This window comes from Neltuma alba, unplaced genomic scaffold (assembly GCF_004799145.2).
Source record: "Neltuma alba isolate B1F8T4 unplaced genomic scaffold, ASM479914v2 tig00011485_pilon, whole genome shotgun sequence".
Taxonomy (NCBI): domain Eukaryota; kingdom Viridiplantae; phylum Streptophyta; class Magnoliopsida; order Fabales; family Fabaceae; genus Neltuma; species Neltuma alba.
This window is the reverse complement of record NW_021636154.1, coordinates 135135-160398: the sequence shown is the minus strand read 5'-3', so window position 1 is coordinate 160398 and position 25264 is coordinate 135135. Positions and strand designations below refer to the sequence as shown.

Sequence of the window (25264 nt, the reverse complement as noted above, 5' to 3'; positions counted from 1 at the left end):
CTTCATTTAATTTTTATTTTAGTCCTAAATTTATTATTCTTATCCTTAATATAGGATCTAATTGGAGAGTTAATATTGATTTTAAATATAAGATTATTACTCTAGTCCTTAATATAGAATCTAATTAAAGAGTTAATATGTAGACAAGGTTTTAAACTTTCATTGAAAGAAAGTTTTGACCAGACTAGTAATATGTAGTTAAAAAAAACCTATTACAAATGCTCTATATCAATACAACATCTTAATTATTACAACACTTTTTTTTTCATTTTTCTATAAACAAATTTAATCTTATTTTTTATAAATATATATACACATATTAATTATTTATTAATTATATTTTCTTATATATTATTAATTATGTTAGTAAAAAATATATTATTAATAAATTTATTTCTTCAAATTAAAATATATCATAAAATCCATCTTTTATGTAATTATCATATTAACTTATACCTTTTTTAGTAATTTGTATATATAAAAAGTATTTCTGATAACAACTATCCAAATACTCTCATTTTTCAGAATTATTTTTTCACAAAATCTATTCCTCTCAGAATCTATTCTCTAAAAACTATTTTTCAAACCATAGTTTAATTTCATCTAAGCACACCCCGCGTTAAAAAAGACAATTTGGGGTTTAGTCGGTTCCCTCGGGAGTGGGTTCTCTCCGGTGCTTGAAGGGCACCGTTTCTGTGGGAAATGACAGTGGGGATTCAATAATAATGTTGTGCGGAAACAATCCGGCGTTAAAAACGCCCAGCGACACATTACAAAAGTGGAACTAATATGCATATATTGGGGTTGAAAAAATTGGTTATATATATTCTTTTTGTCTCTAAATATAACTTTGCTATCAAAAATAAAAATATTAAATACCACCTCAGGTCTTTTTTTTTACGTTACAATTTTTTTTTAAACAGGTCTAATGCCCTTTATAAGTTACACTTCAAAAATTTATGAATGTATTTTTTTCATTTTTATTTGAATTAGTTACATATATCTCTCATCTCTTTTTCTTCCCATTTATACTTGTATCTTTTCCCACTCTTTTTTGGAGTGAGCATCCAGATCAGATCTAATTTGAATGTTTGAGTTTTTTTTGGTATTTTATATCTTTTAAAAAATTATTTTAATATGCATCAAATCTAAAAATAAAAAAATGCAAAAATATGCAGATTTTATATTTTTTAAAATTTTATGTAACTAATGCGGTAAAAATCATTTAACTTTACATAATGTTAATGTTTCAGTTTAATTCCTTAACCTTACAAAATATATTTTTCGTCCTTTAATTCTATAGTTGTTAACAAAAAATGAGAATATTAAGGTCATGAATGTTAACAAAACATTTTAAAATATTAACGTATGAAGTTTAATTTTTAAAAAATTATTATTATTACAAAAAAAATTGTTGTTTAAGATTAAAGATTTTAGAAGTAAAAGACTAAAAATATATTTTTTAAAGTTAAAAAACTAACTAAAATCTTATATAAAATCAAGGGATCAAATGGATACTTTAGTTCACTGAAAATATATATATTAAATATGAAGGTAATATTTGATATTTTTAATTTGGATAGAAAAGTTATATATAGAAATAAAAAGAAATATATAAAATGCTGAGTCCACTTTTTTAACCCCAATATTTATGTTAGTTCCATTTTGTATGGGGACCAGTTTCAGTGCTTATTATCTTGATAAGCACTCTAAACTTATCATATATGAACCATCTATATCTGATTTGAATAGTTCATATTTAAAATCTTTAATTAATTATTTTTAAATAGAAAAAATATTTTTTAAAGAATGATGATCAAGAGATTATTTCTATTTTATATTCTATATATATTAGAATAATTATTTTGAACAAATAAAAATAAAAAAAATCAAATCAAAACTATCAAAATGAGATATAGATGGTTCAGATCAAATAAGTTTAAGGTGCTCATTAAAATGACAAGCACGAAAACTGTACTCCTCTGGTCCTATTTATAAAACACTTCCAACATGTTTTATACAAACAAAAAAAATCTTAAATTGCATTAAATGTTCATTAGAATATAATAACTTTATAACTTTATCCCTATTTAATACTCCTCCGGTCCTTAATATAGGACCCGATTATTGATTTGGTTTTGATCCTAAATATAAGACCCATTTATCATATTTATCAATTTTTCTAAAGTACCCCTATAAATACTCCATCAACCAAAATCAAGTAGAAAAGAAAGAACGGGTATTAAAAAAGATTATTATGGTGTTTTAGGAAAAACATGTCACATTTTTTATAATTAACTAACTTACCTAACTTTCTTAATATAATCAAATTAGTTAAATGGGTCTTATATTAAGGACCGAAAGAGTATATACTCATTTAAAAAAAACTATCAATACTACAATAAATAAAAGCCAATATGATACATTCAAGATAAAAATTTAATAAAACGACTTATAAATAAGGTTAATTTTTTTTTTGTTTTATAAATAGGATTAGAGGAATATATGGCTGGATGTTTTTTTATTATTATTGTTACACTGGACGGTTTCCATACAACAATTGTCGCCGAATACCTATCGTCGCTCTCTGCGAAAACGGCGAGCTTCAAGCGGGCGGAGAGAGCCCCCCCCCCCCCGGGGTTCGTCATGGGCCCCTCCACTTCACCTTTGTATTAAAACCACCATGTACGCGCGTGCAGGTACACTCCTAGCGTTCAAAATTATAGATCCGTAACAGGCACAGTGGGCTCACCACATTTCCTTCTTTTTTCTCCATCCTACTAAATTTATTACACTTAGATATAACCTTTAAATACTTTTTCATATTAGCAATAGTTTAAATAGTAAAAATTAACTAAGATTTTGTTACAATTTTCAAGTGCTCATTCGGACAAATACAAGAATTTTTATGAACAGGAGGGAGTAGGCGTAGGGGAAATTACTTTGTATAAAGATGTTTATGATATTTTAAAAAAACATATCATATTAACTAATTAATTTAACTAACATTATTAATATATTAAAATTAATTAATTAGATTTTATACTAAGGACTGAAGGACACATTAGAGCCTTGTTAGCATGTAACCTGTTATTCAGTTTTTCTTGCAGAAATTAAAAGGCAAAGTTTTGTCTGTAGGTTTCTGCCAGATCGAAAGGGAATTCCTTGATTAATCTTTTTTCTCTTTCAATGTTTATGCTATATAATACCGATTATTTCAGATTCAATCAGAATTTTAAGAATTTCTTAGTCTCTAATGTTAAATTTGTTACAATTATCATTAACCAATTTGGAGAACTTTTAAATTCGTCACCAAGTTAAATTTTCCATTGCCAAATGCTGACTGAAGTGACCACTTTATTGCGGCATAAAAAGGAGGCTTATTAGCAATAACCTCTGTGCATATTCTAGTACCAGAGGGCCAATGTGCTATATTAGCAAAACTAGGAGTTGCCTCCCATAATCATTACATTATATTACCCGAAAACCCACCCCCTCAAATACTGAATACTAGTACGATCAAAGACACCAGATTAAAGCAGGGTTCACTTTCGATCGACCAGCCAATACTTCCTGAAAAAGAGAATGATGGGGCCCGAAAACTTTGACGCCGACACATGACGATAAATGCAGTAGTTGGTATCAGGAAGAGGCGAAGGTAATTGTATCCACAGGCACACTGCTCATACCTGATACCCCAAACCATGGAAGGAGACGCCAAGCTTCACATAGCCATGTTCCCATGGTTGGCCTTTGGCCACATCATCCCTAACCTTGAGCTCGCCAAGCTCATAGCTGAGAAGGGTCACCTTGTCAGCTTCGTGTCTACCCCAAGAAACATCCATCGTCTTCCAAAACTGCCTCCTCACTTGTCTCCACTTATCAGACTCGTTAAGATTCCCTTACCCACAGTCCAGAACCTTCCTCAAGACGCAGAGGCCACCATCGATGTTCCCTACAACGTTGTGCAGTTCCTCAAGAAAGCCTACGATGAACTCCAACAACCCATGAGTCGGTTTCTTGAATCTTCCAAGCCAGACTGGATCATCTACGACTTTGCTCCATTGCTTCCAAACTGGGAATCAAGAGTGCCTTCTTCAGCATATTTATGGCCACCTCTATGGGTTTCATGGGATCGGCTTCAAGTTTAATGGGTACTGACAACAGCCGCAAAACAATCGAAGACTATTTGGTTCCCGCCCCGTGGGTTCCATTTCCAACCACCGTAGCCTTCCGATACTTTGAGATCATGAGGATTGCAGACAGTTTCTCCGACAACGACTCAGGTGTTTCAGACACGTACCGGTTCGGCGCGTCTATCCAAAACTGCGACATAGTATTGATCAGAAGCTGCTTTGAATTTGAAGGCGAGTGGATTCAACTCCTTGAAAACCTTTACAAGAAACCAGTTCTGCCTGTTGGCCAACTTCCCAGCACGGCCTATGATGATGGGAATGAAAACGAGACGTGGCGGTGGATAAAAGATTGGCTGGACAAGCAAAGCCGAGGCACGGTGGTGTATGTGGCATTCGGGAGCGAAGCAAAGCCGAGCCAAGAAGATTTGAGGGAGATAGCTCTGGGTTTGGAGAAGTCGGAGCTACCATTTTTATTGGCGTTGAGGATCCAACGCGGTCCCACCGACCCGGAGGTCCTGCATTTGCCGGAAGGATTCGAAGAGCGGACACGAGGACGTGGCCTCGTGTGCACCGGTTGGGTACCGCAGCTGAAGATTCTAGGCCACGACTCAGTGGGTGGGTTTCTTTCTCACTCTGGTTGGACGTCGGTGGTGGAGGCGATCCAGAACGAAAAACCGCTTGTATTTCTGACGTTTCTGGCGGACCAAGGATTGATCTCAAGAGTGTTGGAGGAGAAGAACATGGGATGTTCGATTCCAAGGGATGAGAGAGACGGGTCGTTTACGAGTGAATCGGTGGCCGATGCTCTGAGGATGGTTGTGGTGGAGGAAAGGGGAAGGATCTACAGGGAAAAGATGAAAGAGATGAAAGACGTGTTTGTAAATAGAGAAAGACAGGAAAAATATGTGAATAATTTGTTGTCCTGTCTGAGGGACTACAAGAAATCTCAAGACTGGCCAATCAGGCGCTTGTAAAGCTTATCATCGAGTCTGGATGTTCGTCTTTTCCCCCTCCCTCTCCAACTTCACTTGCCTTAATTTGTTGCAGTAGTATATCTTGGTAATATATCTTAACTATCATTTTAAAAAAAATAAAAAAATAATTCTTCTATTTAACAATACTTAATTAAAAATTTTAAGTATAAATCTTAACGGTTATTGAGTTTTGAGTGCTCATCACACTCAAATTATGTCTTGAGGGTATATTTCGAATGCACATATACGGTAACTATTTCAAATAGTTAGAACATTCAAGAGAATTAATGCATTTTTTTATTTTTTGAGGAGATATTTCAAGAATACACACATAGTAGCTGTTTTAAATAGTCAAAATATTGTGAGCATCATAATAATCATCACGCTGAAAATTGCATCATTTAGATATAATTTTAATTTTAATAATCTAGATTTAAATTTTTGAATTAATAATTTTTAAATAAAAACTTATTTTTTATAAAAAAAATTATAGTTAAAAAAATACTTTTATTATTAATTATATATTTATTAAAAAATATTTTTCAAAAAAAAAAATTTAAATCTCAACCGTTGAGGGGGTGAGCATCAAAACTGCTCCGATATACAATTTTTTTTCCAACGCGTAACATGAGGTAGATGATCCACCACATATAATTGACGGAAGACCTACTGTACCTGGAAAAATGACACGAGGCACCACCGTAGAAAATTAATTGCCTTTTAAAAAGCTGCTCCCTCTCAAACTAGAGATAGTTGGGATGTTGGTTTAGTTCAATCTATTCTTTTCCTCTTAAATTTTTTTTAAAATATAAAATCCAATCTATTATTTTTCTGCAAGTATTAACAAAGTTTTTATGTAAGAGTAATCTTCATTACAAGATAATTAAATAAGGTATTTTAAGAAAACTAATACATATTTTTTAAAATGATGAAATAAAATTTTTTTGTTGTCAACATAAAAATAAAAATTATTATTAATAAAATTTAATTCAGTTGGTGAGTAATCAACTTATAATTTACAAGATTGTAAGTTTGAATCTTACTGTCAATATAAAGATTTTGTTAATGGGCAACTCATAAGATTATAAATTCAAATTTTACTTTCAATGTAAAAACTTTGTTAATGGGCAACTATTTATAAGTTCTTGTGAAGTTTGTAAGCATGCCTAGTTTAGTATGCTCTTAAGTCCCAACTTACCTAAAATTTTATTTATATAAACAAATAAAATATTTTATACTTATAATTAGCTGCTTACATTTATAAATAATTTGTAATTCGGTTGATTTTATAAATTCAAAGTCCATGTAAAAAAATTAATTCAAACGTAACACTCACATCACACTTAGCAGCTACGTAGGCTCTCTTTTTTATCCTCTTGAAGGCTGTACTACAAATCTTTTTCTTTTTTTGAAGAAAAAAAATCCACTACTTATTTTTGGCTAGAATTCCGACTTTAATTTGTCGTATTTGTCGTATCACGAGACCCTAGCCCTAAAATCTTCACTTCTACTTGGAGTTATTGGGCACTTGGCGCTGGGCCTATCCTCGTTTCCGTAGTTCCCTTTGCTGTCAAATTAAGCCCAGTTTATGTGATGACGAAGTCATTCATTGGGCTTAACCCAAATTAATGGGTCTAGACCGGTCTAAATCAAATGTTTGAGTTGTTCAACATTTTCCCTCGCAGTTACCCATGAAAAAGAAAAACATTTTTCCCTCGCACCCATTGGGTTTCTCTCTCTGTATTTCCCCCTAGTTTTTAGTTTTACAGTTCCAACGATTATCCACTTATGAAGGATATTAATTACTATCTCTTATCCTTAATATAAGAGTTAATTGATTAATTTGATTAGATTAAAAAAGTTTGTTAAGTTAGTTATTTGTAATAAATATGCGTTGTTTTTCTTAAAATACCCTTACTAATCATGTATTAGCTAGAATTACCATTTAATGAAATGTTTAACATAAGCAATTATTACAAGGACTATCTTAGGAAAAATAGATAAATATAAGAGACAAAATAAATTATGGTCTTATATTTAAGACAAAATTAAAAATAAAACTAAGACAAAATATATTGGGGTCTTATATTTAAGACAAAATTAAAAATAAAATTAACTCTTATATTAAGAACTGAGATAAGAGAAATCTAACTAATAAAAGAAAGCCCCTTTTAAATCTCAGCGTTTACCAAGATATAAAATACGAGTCCATGGAATTGATCAATTTGCGTACATACTATATGCTCCCTTTTTATTGGATGAAGTACAAGCGCTCAGAATCTCGCGGTATATTCGAATAGATCGACGAATATAGGCACATATTCAATTGCACAGCCCATATATGCTGTTTTAAACTCTCCATGACATAGATCTGCCCTCCAAGAAGCTTCTGAAAATTTCATGTGCTGACTTGGCTGGTGACATAATTTCATCGTTTAAATCACCCCTACTAACTCCAAGCATCCTGTATCGTTGTAATATCATACTGTACAATGCAAGTCATTTGGCTTCTTCGTATAGTTTCATTATTATTTTATTTTCCTTGCTGGCCTTAAACGGATCAAAGATCGATACACTTTCTGCACATATATAGTTTTGAGATCTTCTCTTCACAATCACAGCCCACTGAAGTGAGTAAATCAGAAACGTGGCCATCTCAAACTCAAAGCCTCAAATCGCCATGTCTGCTCTCGTGATGATCTTCGTCTCCTTCCTGGTTCTGGCTCACAATGTGAATTCAGCTACCTTCAAGTTCGACAATTTCTCTCCTTCCACGCCCAATGACATAATCTTCCAAGGCGATTCCTTTACATCAAACAACTCTCTGCAACTCACAAGCTCTCTTCCATATAGAGCCGGGAGAGCCTCCTACTCAGCACCAGTGCGGATTTGGGATGCTAAAACAGGAAAGCTAGCTTGGTTCACCACTACTTTCTCCTTTGTCTTGGGACCTACAAGCCCTGGACCGTTTGGTGATGGATTCGCCTTCTTCTTAGCTCCATTCACTTCCAACATTCCACAGAACTCAAATGCCGGATATCTCGGACTCTTCAGTCCTGAGACTGCTCTGAATACCTTTAAGAATCAGATTGTTGCTGTCGCGTTTGATACCTTTGGGAACTCGTGGGACCCAGTCTTTCAGCATATTGGGATTGATATAAACTCCATTGCTTCCGTGTCAACCGTGGCATTGCCTAGTGTTAATGTTCAGAGCGGATTAACAGGATTTGCCACAGTGAACTATGAGCCTAATGCCAAGAATTTGAGTGTGACTCTGGCTTACCCGCAAAGCAAAGTGAATGTGACAACCACTAGCCTCTCTTTTACGGTCGATTTGAGAACTGTTCTTCCTGAATGGGTTAGGGTTGGATTCTCTGCTTCCACCGGACGGGTTGTGGAACTACGTACACAAGATTCTTACATGGAGTTTCAGTTCTAGCTTCAGTTAGAAAATGCGTCATGTGTTTGACATATATTGGGTTCTATAGTCTTGTTTGTGATTCCTTTTAAGATGGGCGTAGTGTCTCAAGAAGACTCTTTTTGAGTATTTTCATCTTCAATAAATCAATTAGGTGTTGATTCAAATTAGCATTGGGATCTGTCTTCGTGCTTACGTGTTAAGCAAAATGTAGAAGTCATAACTAAATTCTTTTCCAGTTAAAACATTAATATCCATAATTTGAGAATCTAGTAATTCATACTCAAAATAATCAATATAAACATGAAAATTAAAACCCAAAACATGGAATTAAATTAAGTTGGAAGGAATTTTCACTTAGATGCGCATGGGACTAAAATGGGCTGTCCTATCAATCCTCCTATAATCTTACTATAATGTAGCATTTATCCTCGACAATTATCCTGGGAAAAAGCTGCCAACATCGCCAAGAAAGTGTTCTCACAGCCTCTCGAGTTAATTATTCGTTTGAACTTCCAATCTTCCTTCTTAAATCTTAAGTACTTGCACAGAACTGCCGATCGAGAAAGGGGCACTGGTTATTATTTTTGTCTTTTACTCTTAGGCTAGCCGCCGTCCTAAGGCACCCTTTATCGTATGGAGGAGCTGAATCTTTTGAGAGATATATAGAATCCTCTTTCTTATATAGCTATATACTCCATAACATACCAAGGACTCCTGTAGGATTCCACACACACACCCTATGAATCCTTCAGGGTTTGTATATATAATTGACTGCTCAAATTGAATCTCAGCGCGAGCTTTCAAGTAATGATTCAATCTGAGCCTTGTGCGTATGAAAATTGAAAGCCAATCCGTAGCCCTTCATTATACAAAATATTAGTATATGCCAATAAAGAAACGTTAGAATATGTTTACGTAATGTATATTGTATATGTAGACTTTAATTATTGTTCTATCGGTGGCCAAAAAAGTAGACTTCATTGTACCATGTGAAAAGTCCATATGCAGAATGACGCTAATTGCACCGTCAACTTGCTCATAGCCTGATAACTATGAATTAGTACCTCCAATGCTTGACATAAGAGTTAAATAATTAATTTGTGACGATTAAAAAAATTAACTAAATTAGTTATTTGTAATAAATACTACTTTTAGTATTTAATATAAAACTCATTTAACTAATTTGGAGAGATTAAAAAGTTATTAAATTATTTAATTATAGCATATGTTACATGATTTCTCTACAATACTTATGTGTATCATTAGATTATGTGTCAATTTATAAATGAGGTAAATTAGTTTGAAGAAATAAAAAATAATAAACATAAATAGTTTAAAATAATTTAGTAACTTCATTAATCTCTTCAAATTAATTTGTCTTAAATACCTTTATTAATCATGTGCATTAGAATGAAAACACTTTAACATATGTAACTATTTGAAAAAATGGCAAAAAAAGACAGTCAAAATAGAAAAATTGCAAATAAGAACTCCTGACAACATTTGTATGGGTTTTGATAACAATTTTTACAAACCAGTCCCTGTATGCAATTTTTCTATTTCGGCGGTCTTTTTTTGCCATTTTTCCTAGTTATTTTTACAAAAGATAAATATAATAAATAAAGTAGATCGAAGTGTTATATTTAGTATGTAATTAAATGTTTAACTAGCTTTTATATTATATTTAGAACTGGAAGTAGGATGGTACAAGGATTGTTCCAAGAAGAAAGCCGGCACTGGTGTTCTTTCTTGCATGGCTTGTGTCTGTCTCAACCTATTTGTTTTTTCGACGCAGGGGATAGTTTTGACCCGTTATTATTGTCCTATATTCCTGTCTACTTATGTTTTCTTCTCGCATATACGATTATAATTATCTGTCTAATATATATAAAATCCTATGCAAAAGATAAAGGTGCCGGCCGGCCGTTTGAATTGGCCAAACCAACTAACTCAAGACTCTTATATTATATCAACATAAATTAATATTTTCTCCTACATATAAAATATGTCCGAATTAATCAGATGGTTTTGCGTTTATGATATAAAGATATGTAAATTTAAATTTAAAGTTATCAAAATATCTGAAGAATAATATCAATTTCATTCATGAACAAATCAAAAACTTAACAAAATTTTGGTAGCTTTGTTAGAGAAAGACAAAAATGATTTAGTCACTGCCCTACATCAGTAGTAATTTAAATTTAAATCTACTTATTATTAAATGATGATTGAGGTTAGCAGGAGGAAATTGATTTTCTTTTACTAAAGTTCATTAAGGTTTAAACTTTGTGAATGTAAGAATTTAAATCATATTAGAAGAACTATTTTCAACTGAATTTAAAAATACTCAAATATAATTCATTAGAATTAAAAAAACATTAAAAATTTACACAAATACTTATTTGGAGAATTAATTACCCGATGGTTCTTGAATTGAACATTATACGTTTTTGGACCGATGTTCTGAAAAACCTAATACTTTTTTAAGATTTCAATATGGATGGGAAATTAACCCTCAAACAGGTATTTATGGGCAATTTTTCCTCAAAAATAATAGTATAAAAAGAGGATTCAACAAATCAATTACTAAAATGTAAGAAGGTGTAATTTTGGTGGAGTGAACAAATCAATTGATCAATATCATAAATATATATATATACACACACACACATACATATAGTATTCAATTATTCATTTTGGAGAAATCTTTTTACAACTTGATTTGTCTCAGATCATTCGACCAAGAAACAAATGTATTAGATGATTAGATCCCTCGTAACAAGGGCAGGTCAAAAGAAAAGGATAGAAAATTCTGAAAGCAAAACACGAGGCTAACTTTGAAAGCGTAGCAAATGACGAGTTAACATGTCGAATTACGATCACTTCAGGTGTTTGTCCTTTCCCGTATCCTCTGGCGAGCTTACTCGTAAACCCCCAAGTGGAGAAGATGAAAACGAAACAACTTTAATAGATTTCATAATCTCGAACATATCAGGTCAAAGGTTCATGACATAATGAAACTTCTCCCACTGGCAATTCTCCGTTTCTTTATGTGCATCCTATGTCACTGCTCGAAGGCGGCATAGTGAAAGTAACCACATTTCTTAATTTGGTGGACCTCCCAATATAAAAGATGATCAATCTCATTAATTTAATCATCAATCTCTGAATCATAATTCGTCGCATATAGCTGAGCCATTCCTTGGCCACTTCGTCCATTATTACTACTTTCCTCCTCTGTGCTTTCAGCAATGGCATCCTCCGCTTCTGTCTTCTTCATGTTCTTCGTGTTGTTCTTGTCAGTCCTGGGCACTGTGCACTCAGCTTTCTTTAACTTCACCAAATTCCAACCCAACATGAACCTAATACACTTCCAAGGTGATGCCTTCTCGTCGGATGATGCTCTTCAGCTCACAAAGAACCGACTCGATGGCCCCATCACAAGCAGTGTTGGTCGGGCTTCATATGCTGAACCGGTTCGTGTTTGGGATCGAACAACTGGGAAGCTCACAGACTTCACCACCCATTTTACCTTTATCATGAAAGCCGTTGCTCCCACACAATTCGGTGATGGGATATCCTTCTTCCTTTCGCCTTTCCAATCTGAAATCCCACACAATTCAACTGGTGGGTACCTTGGTCTCTTCAGTCCAGAATCTGCATTCGATGATACCAATAATTCCATAGTTGCGGTTGAGTTCGACAGCTTTAACAACACGTGGGATCCAAGCTCGGACCATGTCGGAATCAATGTGAATTCCATTGTATCAGTTGCGAATGTTTCCTGGAGGAGTAGCATGAAGCAGGGGAGAAAAGCTAATGCTTGGATAGAATATAATTCTACCACAAAAAATCTGAGTGTGTTCCTTACTTATGCTGATGATCCAGTTTATATGGGTAATTCTAGCGTTTGGTACATCATTGATTTGAGGGAAGTTTTGCCAGAATGGGTCTGTGTTGGATTTTCTGCTTCTACAGGTTATTGGGTTGAATTACACAAAATCCTGTCTTGGTCATTCAATTCAAGCTTGGAAGGTGATGATAAGGTTGGGAAAAACAACAAGGTTGTTTTGGGGGCTAGTTTAGGTGTCGGTCTTGGTTCTCTTATTTGTGCTGCTGGATTGTTATGGTTCGCCATTTGGAGAAAGAAACATTACAGGAAGAAGGAAGTAGAAGGTAAAGGCTTGGAAGCTTCCATTGATGATGAATTTGAGAAAGGAACAGGACCGAAGAGATTCACCTACCAGCAACTGAGTCAAGCAACAAATGATTTTTCTGAAGCAGGAAAGCTAGGAGAAGGAGGATTTGGAGGTGTTTACAAAGGTCTTCTCACAAACGAAAACCTACAAGTGGCTGTGAAGAGAGTTTCAAAAGGATCAAAACAGGGGAAAAAAGAATACGTATCAGAAGTGAGAATCATCAGCAGGTTGAGACACAGAAACTTAGTCCAACTCTTTGGGTGGTGCCATGAACAAGGTGAGTTCCTTCTTGTTTATGAATTCATGCCTAATGGAAGTCTGGATTCCCACCTGTTTGGAAACAAAACCCCGCTTACTTGGACAGTAAGGTACAAGATAGCCTTGGGTCTGGCTTCTTCTCTCCTGTATCTTCATGAAGAATGGGAACAATGTGTAGTCCACAGAGATATTAAGTCAAGTAATGTCATGTTAGACGCAAATTTCAATGCAAAACTAGGTGATTTTGGTCTTGCAAGGCTAGTTGACCATGAACTTGGGTCTCAAACTACAGTTCTAGCAGGCACAATGGGGTACCTAGCCCCAGAATGTGTAACCACAGGAAAAGCAAGTAAGGAATCTGATCTTTATAGCTTTGGGGTAGTGGCCCTAGAGATCGCATGTGGAAGAAGACCCATTGAAATAAGAGCTGAAGAACCAGGCAAGGTAAGAATGGTGGAGTGGGTGTGGGACCTATACGGAAAAGGGACGCTTCTAGAAGCTGCTGATAAGAATCTAAACATGGAATATGATGAGAGACAAATGGAGTGCTTGATGATTGTAGGGTTATGGTGTTGCCATCCTGATCAAAGGATGAGACCTTCCATAAGACAAGTCATAAATGTGCTCAATTTTGAAGGTGCTTTTCCAAGTCTTCCTCCCAAGCTTCCAGTTGCTATGTATTATGCTCCTCCCATGGAAATGTGCAGATTCTCATACACATCGTCTGGGCCCACTGCATCAACCAAAGGATCATCCTCGTACTCAACAGTATCAGGAGGATCCAGAAAGTCCCTCTTGCTAGCACAATGATGACTGATGATAACTCTTGTACTTAAGATTTATACTGTTTATATCTAACCTCCATAATACCTTTGAATGGTTGGTTGGAACTCTTCTACTTCTCCATATGGAACACTGTAAATTTTCGTTTTCAAAAGCGAAAGAGTTTGTAATTAGTGTGGCTCCCCGTAATTTTTTTCCCAAAAAAATGATATTTCTCCGATTCTAAATATAAGACTCTTTTTATAGTGTAATTTATACTACAAAAAAAGTCTCATATTTAGGAGCGGAGCAGTATTAAATATTGATGATTATCTTGACAATCATGATTAATTAAGAAAAGGAATGGAACAGTTAAAGAGACGATGAATTCAAGGCACAATGCATAATGGACCTGGGCTCAACAGTCGACATATGGGCCGCCAACAACATTGGAATTCAGTTTCAATTAAACAAATTTCAGTTATTGTTCATTGATGAAAAGAAGTCAGTGGAACATAATATCAATTTTAGAAGTTCCAGTTATGATATGAAATTTATAAATATTCTCTACCCCTTTTAACACTCTTCTCGTAGACTTTCGGGGAATTTGAAGTCCAAGTTCACAAATATGCTAATTAGTGCTTTTCAGATACTTTGGCATACGCCTCAAGCATACAATATTATTACTAATTAATGAACGGTGAAAAGAGTATGGCTCTCACAAGTAGTCTAAAACCTGATCATATGTAAAAATTCTCACTCTTTTGCCTAATGAATTGAATAACTTAACCTATGAGTGGATTAGTTATGATTTGGAAATTAAGTTAAGAATCTAGCCTGAGATTGCATTTGAATATTTTTTTTTCAAACAAAAAATTCTCCGAAAAATGGGGATGGAACTAAAAGAACACTACTTTTATCGTTGGCCAAAGTTGCTTGACGTACGGGCTTTTGTTCCTTCATTTTGCAGCAATGCAAGTTGCATGATATGTTAGGCCAAATGTAAACGAATTGTCATTAACTCGTTTAATTACTTACGAATCTTCAATTTTTTTTTAAAGACTGTGACAGGTCTGTTAATATTATCTCTCTCGAGTCACATTAAACATCAAAGAATGATTCTTTTTTTCCTTCATCCATTTCCATCTTACTAGAAAACAGACACGAGCTCTCTGCCATTTACCAGAATATTCCAAGCTACGCATTAGTAGAAACGTACAAAAAACAATCAGAAACAACATGGAATCACAGCAACAAATAAATAAAAAGAGACAACTTTTTGACAATGTGGGGGTGGCCTAATTAAGAAGAGGACCTTATCCATTATCTGAAACAAAAATTAAAACTCTGACGTATGGGTTAACTCTAAAATGGCGAGAGGTTTTTTTAAATGCTGAGCACATGTCAACCACATCGAATCTAGCGGAATAACAAATGTTCTTCTGAACAACAAATTAAATGCTTGAGCCGATTAAGTTCCCAAATGAACTAAAAAAATCATGGAAAAGGAAAATGCAAAGCTGGTGTCCAACTTTTGTGTACATGTGGTCCAGCTCCCTAGAGACTCTGGTGAATAATGTAGTATAATAATAATAATAATAAAAATAGAGGAAGGGCACGCAGGCTCCTAGGTGAAGAAAAACAACAATAATAGAAAAAGGGAGAGCAGAAAGTAGTGGTTCAAGAGTAGAGAAATGATGTTGACAAAGTACTGCCTTCTATCTTTAATATAAGAACTAGCTTGACTTTCAATTTTAATCCTAAATATAAGACTTCAATTTACTTTATCTCCTATATTTATTTATTTTTTAAAAATAATTCTTATAGTGATTGCACATGTTAAATGTTCTATCAAATTGTGTTTCTAGCTAATACATATGATTATTAAGAGTATTTTAAAGAAAACAACATCTAATTATTAGAAATAACTAACTTAATAAAATTTTTTAATCTCCTTAAATTAGTCAATTAATTCTTACATTAAAGACTAGAGGTAGTATATGTCAGGGGGTGGGGTCCTATTAATCTATTTAATTTGTTGGTAAACAATGTCCACCTATGAATGTCGTGGATGTTGCCTCAATTATCAATAATCAATAAAACTGGCCGTGGTTTCGGTTGCCAACTTTGTATGGGGCGGTTCCACCATCAGTTAATTTTTCTGAATGTTCAAGCTTCAAACAATTATTTTCCCGGGGGGCCTGTGTGTGTGCACGTAGGGACTTTTTTTTTTTTATAAAAAAATTTATCAATTCAATCTTTAAATTCTGACTCAAAATAACTAAGTCTTTCTAGTTTGGTATAACAAAAAATTATAGAAACTAAATCATTATTTTGAGAAGGATTAATTGGATTGATAATTGAGAAAAAGTCCATGAAGCAAAATTTATATTTCTCTAGTTATTGATGAAGGAGGGGTGGGGGGAGTAAATCTAGCTAGCTTAATCTTGTTTAATATTTTAGAAACTCTGACTCACTTGAAATATATATCATGCACTTAGCATTACAAAAAATATGATTAGAACAAATAACATATTACTACTCCTAATTCTTATTATAAGTTACTTTTAACATATTTCATCAAAACTAACAAAAAAAAAACTTAAAATTCATTAGTACTTTTATTTTTTTAATCTCGTCACTATTAAATATATATATATGCTTTTAAAATTAGATAGCATATACCAACATTTAATTACCGACAAAAAGGAAACTAGCGATAAAAAATTAATGACATGCCTTATATAAAAAAGCAACAAGAAAAATATTCTACGATCTCCCTTATAAATCGGATGAGAGTGATAATTCGTAATGTAATGGAAAAAGAGTGATAATTTGTAATTATCGTTGTAATTATTTTTTGAATCATGAGAGTTATCTTAACTTTAATGAGAACAAACGACTAATACCTAAAATTTTGTTCATCTATCGAACTTAGCTATTGACTTTCTTTAGTCTAATAATAATCCTGGTCAAAAAAATCTATATTCTAATAATAAAAGAAACTGACGAATTTTCTTCTTTTGACTTTTAAAATAACAAAGATAAATTATTCTAATATCACCGGTCAAGCTATTAATGACATGCACAGGATTCCTTTTTTAACTTTGCGTTTGAGAATTGAGACCATGTTGGTCAGAAGAGAATTATTGGATTTATTATTTATAGGCCCAAACATATTATTATTATTTAATAAATATTGATTTCTTTTAATTATACTATACTTTTCAGCACATATAAGTATTATTGCCTTTTTTCTATTTCCTATACCGTCCCACCTATTCTTTTCCTCTTTTAATATATTGCAGGCCAAACGTACCGAACAAAAACTTATATCTGTCTAAACCGCGGGCACAACCTAAAGATCTGAGCTTGCTCGTAGACTAGTTTGAATTTTCAATATAAAATAATGATTTGTGTTTCACATATATATAGATAGACTATTCAAATTCAACAGAGCATGTAAATTTATGAGTATGAATTCCTAACGCCGCAGATAATGTGAATACCGAACACATCCATTTTAGGATTAAGTCATAATGATTACTGATTAGTATTTCAAAGTCCTCAAAGGGGCAAGTATTATAGATCTATATATATATATATATATATATATATATATATGGTCTTGGATTTTGTCAACCTTTGGTATAACAGCACAAACTACTTCATTAACCGAACGGATTTCTCTTTGTTATTAAGTCAATATTTTGTTAATCTGAATATTGTCAAATTTTGGCCTTATCCCACAAAATCTCGTCAAAAAAATAAAAAATAAAATCATAATTTTTTCAATTGCAAATCTTATTATTTGGTCACGTGATACTTGCTCTTTCCCAATTCTGCCCCTGAGTTTTGCGCTAATATGACTATTATACCCTTCAAGTAGGATAATCTCTTCGTACTTTTTCTCAATATGGATCCAATCCCGACTTTTAATTTAAGAGCGTGACATAGCTAATTTTGATTATAAATTACATAACTATTCATTTAATTATTATCATATAAAGAGGCATGATTATCTTCTTTTTTCCTAAAACATTTAAGTGATAATAATAAATGCACATATAATTAAATAGGGGATGGGATAATTGCCTATGAAAATTATGTGTCGAGAGAAAGCATGAAAAGATTCAAATTAAGAGTGAGTATGGACCTTGTCCCAAGCCGAAGGAAAAATTATTGTCGTGTGAACGTGAAATCATGAAAACCGAGGGGATGATGTTTTCCAGCACATTCATTATTGAGCAGCTATGTCAAAATATCACAGAAATTTTTTTAAAAAAAAGCACTGTAATTAACAAATAATTAAAGAATGAGGAAAGTAAAACTTTTGAAAAGTGGTAACCTCGAAAAGAAGCTGGGGTGGTTATTGCTGTTATATATAAAGCCCATTCGCTTAGCATTATGCAAATGCGTGCACGTTTTCTGAAGGTACCTACCCATTAAGATTTCCAAGAGAATTTAGTAGTAACGAAGAGAAACCGAGAGAGAGAGAGAGAGAGGGGGAGAGAGGGAGAGATCGTAAAAGGACACTATTGGTCTTTCGTCTTCTATGTTTAGCTGTATCTCCCAGCAGAAACCTTGTCTGCATTGATAATTATCAAGGTTAGTGGATGCTCGTCAGAAAATAACTGGGATTCTCCTGCCGGGTCTTGTTTGTTTAGTCCCTTTCTTTTGGTTATTTGACAGTATTAATTAATATCAGTGCCCATAATCATAATGCCATGCTTTTCTTCTTCTCTTCTTCCTCTGGCAGCTTTTGTTTTGCAGGTTTGGTTTTGGAAGAAGAAGATGAAGAGGAGGGTAGGTGAGATCGTAAGGAAACAAGTTTTCTTGCTGTGGTGGTTTGGAATGACTGTGCAGTTCTGCTTCTTGTTGGGTGCTTCTCTCTCTTATGACACCACCTCATTCAGGTCCTCCCTCTCGCCTTCTGTTTCTTCTTTTTTAATTATATCTTCTCCTCCATGCTTTTGCTTTTTGGTTATCTTTACGTGACACAGAGAAATAACAAAAAGGTTAGAAAGAAAGGGAAGAGAGAGAGAGAGAGTAAGGATTAACAAGTAAAAACCAGGACATTCTACTTAGATGTTACTGGTTTTATTCTTTCCATTCCACCACAAGTTACTCATAATAAAAAAGAGAAAAGAAAAGGAAGAGGAAAGAGGGGGCTGGTCACGCTCACGGTTACTTTATAACTTGTCCTATGCATTCCTGTTTCTTCACGAACTTTTTAAAAATCGAAGTGCTTTATAATAATGTTTTTATGGGATGGTTGGATTAGGCAAGAGGAAATTGGGAAGCTACTTACTTTTCACTTGTCTACCTTTATGGTAAAGAAAAGACATGGCAAGTTAGCCTTTCTGTGCATATATTTACGTCTTTCCCTGTAACATCTGACTCTTTACCCTTCACATGTCTTCTGTCTTATTGTTGCATAGTCTTAACCTGTAGGGTATATGGTCCCATTTTTTGTATGCTTTTGCCAAAATAACCAAACTCCGTGAACTTAGTCCCGGCAAACTAATCACATTCTGTGTCCCACTTTCTGCTTCACAATACCAACAAAGGTCTTTGCCTTGACATCACATTTCACTCTCTCTCTCTCTCTCTCTCTCTCTCTGATTGGGGATTTACATCTCTTACTTTACTTCGAATAAGGACTTCCTCAACAAACAGGAGAAGAAACCCAGATTTAACAACCACTTTGGGCCAATGTAACCGTGCACATTTATATGCATTCAATCTGATGTCACGCGTCTGCTTTCATTGCTTTGAAATAATGGACCTGATGACGTAATGCTACTTCCATAATTTTATTCTTGATTTAATTATGACGTTTTAATTTCCTTATTTTCCATGTTTCTAATAATAGCAGAAGAGAGTTGAAGGGGATAAACACTTCAAAACCCAGACCTTCAATTTCTGCAGTTAAGCTTAATACAGAAGATCATGGCCACGTGGTGATTGAGAATGGCATTGTTCAAATCACTCTGTCCAGCCCCGAGGGGTATATTCTTGGCATATCATATGATGGAATCGACAATGTACTAGAATCTCGAAACGAAGAACAAGACAGAGGGTATCGGCTTCAGACTTTCTCATTAATTTAAACGACTTAATCCCTGCAAAAGTTTATTATAAAATTTGAAACAAATTCCCATGTTCATGTTTCCCAGGTATTTTGATGTGGTCTGGAATAAGCCTGGGAACAGCAGCACTTTTCAGAGGTATGATATAATGATGTTCGACACGTTATTTCATTACAAATAAAGTCATGCAAGCGTGTTGGTTGCCCCAAATTATGATCTGACAGATTATTACACACACTGCAGAATCCATGGGACCGAATTTTCAGTTGTATCATTGGACGAAAACCAAGTGGAGATTTCCTTTGTAAGAACATGGACGCCCTCCCTGGAAGGCTCGAATGTCCCCATAAACATAGACCAAAGGTGGATTCCAAGTTTTTTGTTTTCAACACAACTCAAGACCAAAGAGAGTCATACATTAACGGACTAATCGTGAGATTAAAATTGAATTCCTTTCAGGTATGTATTGCGAAGAGGCGATTCTGGGTTTTACTCTTACACAATATTTGAACGCCCAGAAGGATTTCCTGCAGTGGAGGTTGATCAAATCAGGAATGTTTTCAAGCTCCAGGAAGAAAGGTAATTCCCAGGAATAAAGTAAATTTAAGGAACTTTTCAGTCCCTGAAACGAATGAGCAAGATTACATAACTGTACAGGTTCGTCTACATGGCTATATCAGACACTAGGCAAAGATACATGCCAACCATGAAAGACAGAGAAACAGGACAACCTCTGGCTTATCCTGAAGCAGTTCTCTTAACCAATCCATCTAATGAAAACTTTAGAGGAGAGGTGCCTCCTTCTCTCTATCTTTATCAAATATATTAATCAGTCTAATTATTGTTGATTGATGTTGATGGTTGAAATGGTTCAGGTGGACGACAAATATCAATACTCTTGTGAGAATAAAGACAACAAAGTGCATGGTTGGATTAGCGTTGATGCTGAAGCACCCGTGGGCTTTTGGGTAATAACACCCAGTAACGAGTTTCGCAATGCTGGGCCCATCAAGCAAGACCTTACCTCTCACGTGGGCCCATTTGCCCTCTCTGTGAGTTGTCTCTTCCACCCAACACCAGACTTTTTTCCTTACACTTTGATGGTCATGGCTTATCTACCTTGATCATTGATGCTTTTTTGGTGAATTTTTATTGTTTATTTTCATATTTTTTTGGCCAAAAATTTTGAGATGAATAATTTTTTCCTAAAAAAATGAAAACGTAGAATATTTATTATGTATGTTGCGTTTTTAATAGCAAACAATCATTTCACCTATGTTTACAATGTTACATAATCACTTGTAGGCCCAAAAAAAGTTCTTATATTAAATTGGTATGCAATCATGGTCTATTAATTCATTGGCTATTTGAGTCCAAACAAAAATGAACTTAAGTACATATGTGGTTTTGCCTAAAAAGAAAAGGAAAAGAAAAAAGGAAGGAAAAAGTACATGCGTGGTGAAAAGAAAAGTCATATAATTGATGTTGCTGGATGAGGATAGGAAGTCATATTTTGATCATTTTACCCCAAAAAAAAAAAAAGGGAAGAAGAAGAAGAAGTGAGAAGTCATAGGTCCCCCCACACACTAAGAAACAAAGTAGCTTTAAGATTTCCTATTTGTTAATTTACTAAATTTGGGAGTTCTCTAGATGTTTGTGAGCACTCACTATGCTGGGAAGGAGGTAACTATGGAATTTCAAGAAGGAGAGACTTACAGGAAGGTTTTCGGCCCCATTTTTGTGTATCTGAACTCTGTTTCAAGCTCTGAGAATCCACTAACACTCTGGACAGATGCCACACAACAAGTAACCATGAAACATTTCTTTCTTGGTTTCTATTCAAATTTAATTTTTCATAAATTAAACAATATTATGACGTATTGTTTGTTTGGATTAGATGTCTAAGGAAGTCAAAAGTTGGCCTTATGATTTCCCAAGATCACAAGCTTACATTCCACCTACCCAACGTGGAAGCGTGGCTGGAAGATTACTGGTTCAAGATTGGTATATCAGAGGAGGCAGATTTCTATATGCTGACTCTGCATATGTTGGTCTGGCTCTTCCTGGTGCTGCAGGATCATGGCAAAGAGAAAGCAAGGTATTTCTTCTACATGAAGAGGGTTAGTTGAAACAGAGTTTATTCAGTCTAAAACTCAAATTCTCAATTCTTATGGTAACTTACAGGGTTATCAATTTTGGACCCAAGCGAACAAGAAGGGCTATTTTGTGATAAACAATGTTGTTCCCGGTGAGTATAACTTGTTTGCATGGGTTCCTGGCTTTATTGGTGATTACAGATACAATGCTACAATAACCATTAGCCCAGGTACATCATTTTCTTCAAAATCCTTCTGGTTTTGCTTCATATCCATATTTGAAAGGTGGTTCATATTCAGTTGTTTTGAATCCTGTAGGTAGTGTAGTCCAATTGGACTCACTTGTATATAATCCGCCAAGAAGTGGATCCACTGTTTGGGAAATTGGAATCCCAGATCGCTCAGCTGCAGAATTCTATATCCCGGACCCTTACCCTACACTCATGAACAAATTGTACAATGAACAACCCAAAGACAAGTATAGACAATATGGTTTATGGGAACACTATGCTGATTTATATCCAAACAATGATCTAGTCTACACCGTTGGTGTTAGTTCATATGATCAAGACTGGTTCTATGCTCATGTTACAAGGTGAGTTGGATGCCCTCTGGGGTTAAATATGCATACACACATATATAGAGGATTCATTCTGATGTATGAGCTTTATTCTTTTTTCTTCCTTCACTGTTCTCTTTAGTGACTTGGACAGGATCCAAGTCTGTAAGTAAAATAAAATTAAATCATATAATGATGTAATTTGACTATTGGTTTGTACAATTGTTATTTTTGACTCCATGATGAATTTTGAGCAGGAGCACTGGCAATACGACTTACCAGGCAACGACATGGCAGATTAGGTTTAATCTTCCATATGGCCCATTCAAAGGAAATTACACCCTCCAACTAGCCTTAGCCGCAGCCGCTAATTCTGACCTAAAGGTATACTAAAACACATTACTTGAAGTTTTCTTACTGGTTTAGATAGATTATTTCACTATGAATCGGTGTAATCTGGAGGTCTTTTTTTCTGCAGATTTGGATCAACGGGCAAGGTAACGCTCCTGCACTGTTTGAAACCGGAAAATTTGGAGGGGACAGTGCCATAGCAAGGCACGGAATCCATGGACTGTACTGGTTGTTCAGCATTGATGTTCCCAGCGATGTTTTAATGAAAGGGAATAATACCATCTATTTGCAACAGTCATTTGCCATAAGTCCTTTTCAAGGAGTTATGTATGACTATATACGTTTAGAAAGACCACCAACTCTAAGGACCTGATCGTGTTGATATGCTAATTAGGTGTGTAATTAGTTCATGTCGTGTGTGATTCTTTTCAAGGCAATATTGGTTTTTCTAGATTAAGAATTGAATGTGGTGCCTTCATTCTTAAACTAGATTATAGGCTCATAAAGTAAAAGATAAGTCCTTATATTCATGCCTTAGGAATGGTGGGGGTTTTATGCCAGAAACAGGGGTGATGTGTGAGTATATTCTTCTGTAACTATTTTATTAAAAATAATAATAAAATCAATTCTTTGTTGGTTTTTTTTAGTAAAATTAGTCTCTTCTGCTCCGATATGTTAATATAAGATGTGGGTTAAATCGTTACTCTGACAGAAGCATTCTTATTCGAGGCACGTCAGGCACTAAATGTGGACATCTCTCCTAGTGAGGATTTGAACCTTAGTTCGCCACATTATAAAAGATTAACTCCTTCCACTAGACCCAATCTCCATTGGTAAGTAGTGAGTTTATATTAATAAATAAATAGGCAAAATGAAGCACAGATTTGCATGCCTACATGGAGTGGGCTAGGCCCATGGACCATGTGGCCTATGGGCCTAGCCCACACCTTATAGGCGTGCAGGGTTTGGGCCGCTTCATGAAATTATTGTCATTCTTTTCATAAATGCAAAATATTATAAAGATACTTTTTATCTAAAGATAATGAAAAAACGTAAAGATTCTTTCGGATGGAATGATTCGGGATCAATTTCCATTTATTTTTTAATATTTTTTATTTTTTTATTAGTCAATGATATTTGTTTATTGCTGTTTTTTTTTAAAATAAGAATCTGAAGGTTATTCTTCACATACAAAACCATCTTACTTTCGCTTATTAATAATTTTTGCGCGGTTTTCCAGTATATTCTCGTAATATATGTATCGATTATGGGATTGTGCGAGACCCCCTCTTGGGGATCAAACAAACATTTTTTGATATATCCTTACAAATAAAAGTACTTTTTGAAAAATATCTCAAAGTTCAAAAGTTACTTGGAAGAGTGTCTTCATCCTCGGTGATAAAGAATCGTGAGCCTTGCACGTATAAACAATGAATATATTTGATTTCATCATAAACGTTATACATATTAAAAAATAATTGCACGCAAATTAAGATTAAATTTCTTATATATTTACTTAAAATTGCTTTTTTAAAATGATTCTGAGGGTCATGCTCTCTTATTTTATTATTATCTCTCCTCATTCCCTCCTATCGTGAGCCATTACTTTTTCTTTTTTTTTGGTTGTGTACCAACTGTCTAGCGAGGACAAGGAATTATCCATAACCGATAATTTTATATAGATAAATTACTTTCGTTGAAATTTATGTACGTGTTGCTCAAACTTTAAAGTGCCTACTGTAAGCACTCAAAAAAAAAAAAAAGTGCCTACTGTAAAATTTGTTCAGACTTTCCTCACTCGGTAGATCCTGCGGATATTTTGGTTTTTGAGCGTTTCTTTTTCTAAATTTGTCTGGTAAACTATCAGTGAAACAACCCTGTGAATAAGGAAGAAACTTTCCTTCGCCCAAATCTTTGAAATTATATTTATACGTAAATTTATTTTCCAACTCCTTCCCAAAATGGGTTATCTATATTTACTTATTTAGTGTCTAAACAGACCTGGTCATTTGGAGAGACACAAAGAAGCAGGAAAAGGAAGGGTCAGAGAGAAACAGAGATCCACTAATTGACATCTGCGCAGTAATATCGAGATCTACTTGGATGTTTCCCAGCATACTTAATGCAATTACAGATCACAAAAAGTTTTTTTCCCCCCTAATGCAAACACAATTTCAGAGAAAACATTATCCCCACCACAAAAAAGGGAAAAAAATTAATAATGTTAACATTACTAAAAAGGAAGCCGGAGTTGCCCTGGGGTTATATTAATGTATTTATAAAGATCCAAGGAAAATTAGAACCTCGTGATCAGACAAAACCTTGGTCCCTCATCTCCTACGGTTTTCAGCACATCCCAGAACAAGGGCCTGCATTGGTAATGATTAAAGTTGGTCCTTTAATATTTTCATTCGAG

General features: G+C 34.3%; 2 protein-coding genes and 2 pseudogenes across 5 annotated transcripts; all 4 read left to right on the top strand.

Moving 5' to 3' along the window:
* The first annotated feature begins 3393 nt into the window (after window positions 1–3393).
* LOC114714091 (UDP-glycosyltransferase 91A1-like) lies at window positions 3394–5145 on the top strand (annotated as a pseudogene).
* Window positions 5146–7790: 2645 nt separating this feature from the next.
* On the top strand, window positions 7791–8559 carry LOC114714058 (agglutinin-2-like; annotated as a pseudogene).
* Window positions 8560–11866: 3307 nt separating this feature from the next.
* On the top strand, window positions 11867–13810 carry LOC114714072 (L-type lectin-domain containing receptor kinase IX.1-like). The gene has a single exon (XM_028898762.1). The coding sequence runs from the start codon at window positions 11888–11890 to the stop codon at window positions 13796–13798; it is 1911 nt and encodes a 636-aa protein (XP_028754595.1). The 5' UTR covers window positions 11867–11887; the 3' UTR covers window positions 13799–13810.
* A 4410-nt stretch (window positions 13811–18220) lies between these two features.
* Window positions 18221–23238, top strand: LOC114714071 (probable rhamnogalacturonate lyase B). Of its 4 annotated transcripts, none has more exons than XM_028898759.1 (14): window positions 18221–18358; window positions 18510–18666; window positions 19629–19832; window positions 19930–19980; window positions 20086–20205; window positions 20302–20421; window positions 20500–20635; window positions 20718–20894; window positions 21493–21648; window positions 21740–21940; window positions 22027–22168; window positions 22257–22533; window positions 22755–22881; window positions 22976–23238. In XM_028898759.1, exons 2-14 carry the CDS (start codon window positions 18545–18547, stop codon window positions 23219–23221), a joined length of 2079 nt encoding a protein of 692 aa, XP_028754592.1. In that variant the 5' UTR covers window positions 18221–18358; window positions 18510–18544; the 3' UTR covers window positions 23222–23238. The 4 variants fall into 4 exon arrangements, with proteins under 4 accessions (XP_028754592.1, XP_028754591.1, XP_028754594.1 ...); XM_028898758.1 differs by having other exon boundaries at window positions 19626–19832; XM_028898760.1 differs by lacking the exons at window positions 18221–18358; window positions 18510–18666 and adding an exon at window positions 19518–19546 and having other exon boundaries at window positions 19626–19832.
* Window positions 23239–25264: the final 2026 nt, after the last annotated feature.

Excerpts from the sequence above, each read along its gene's own strand:
- LOC114714072 (XM_028898762.1), top strand. The coding sequence starts at position 11,888 with ATGAACCTAATACACTTCCAAGGTGATGCCTTCTCGTCGGATGATGCT.
- LOC114714071 (XM_028898758.1), top strand. The coding sequence starts at position 18,545 with ATGAAGAGGAGGGTAGGTGAGATCGTAAGGAAACAAGTTTTCTTGCTG. Across the intron at positions 20,636-20,717 it reads ATGAAAACTTTAGAGGAGAG|GTGGACGACAAATATCAATA; the intron begins GTGCCTCCTTCT and ends GAAATGGTTCAG. Across the intron at positions 22,534-22,754 it reads TTCTATGCTCATGTTACAAG|GAGCACTGGCAATACGACTT; the intron begins GTGAGTTGGATG and ends AATTTTGAGCAG.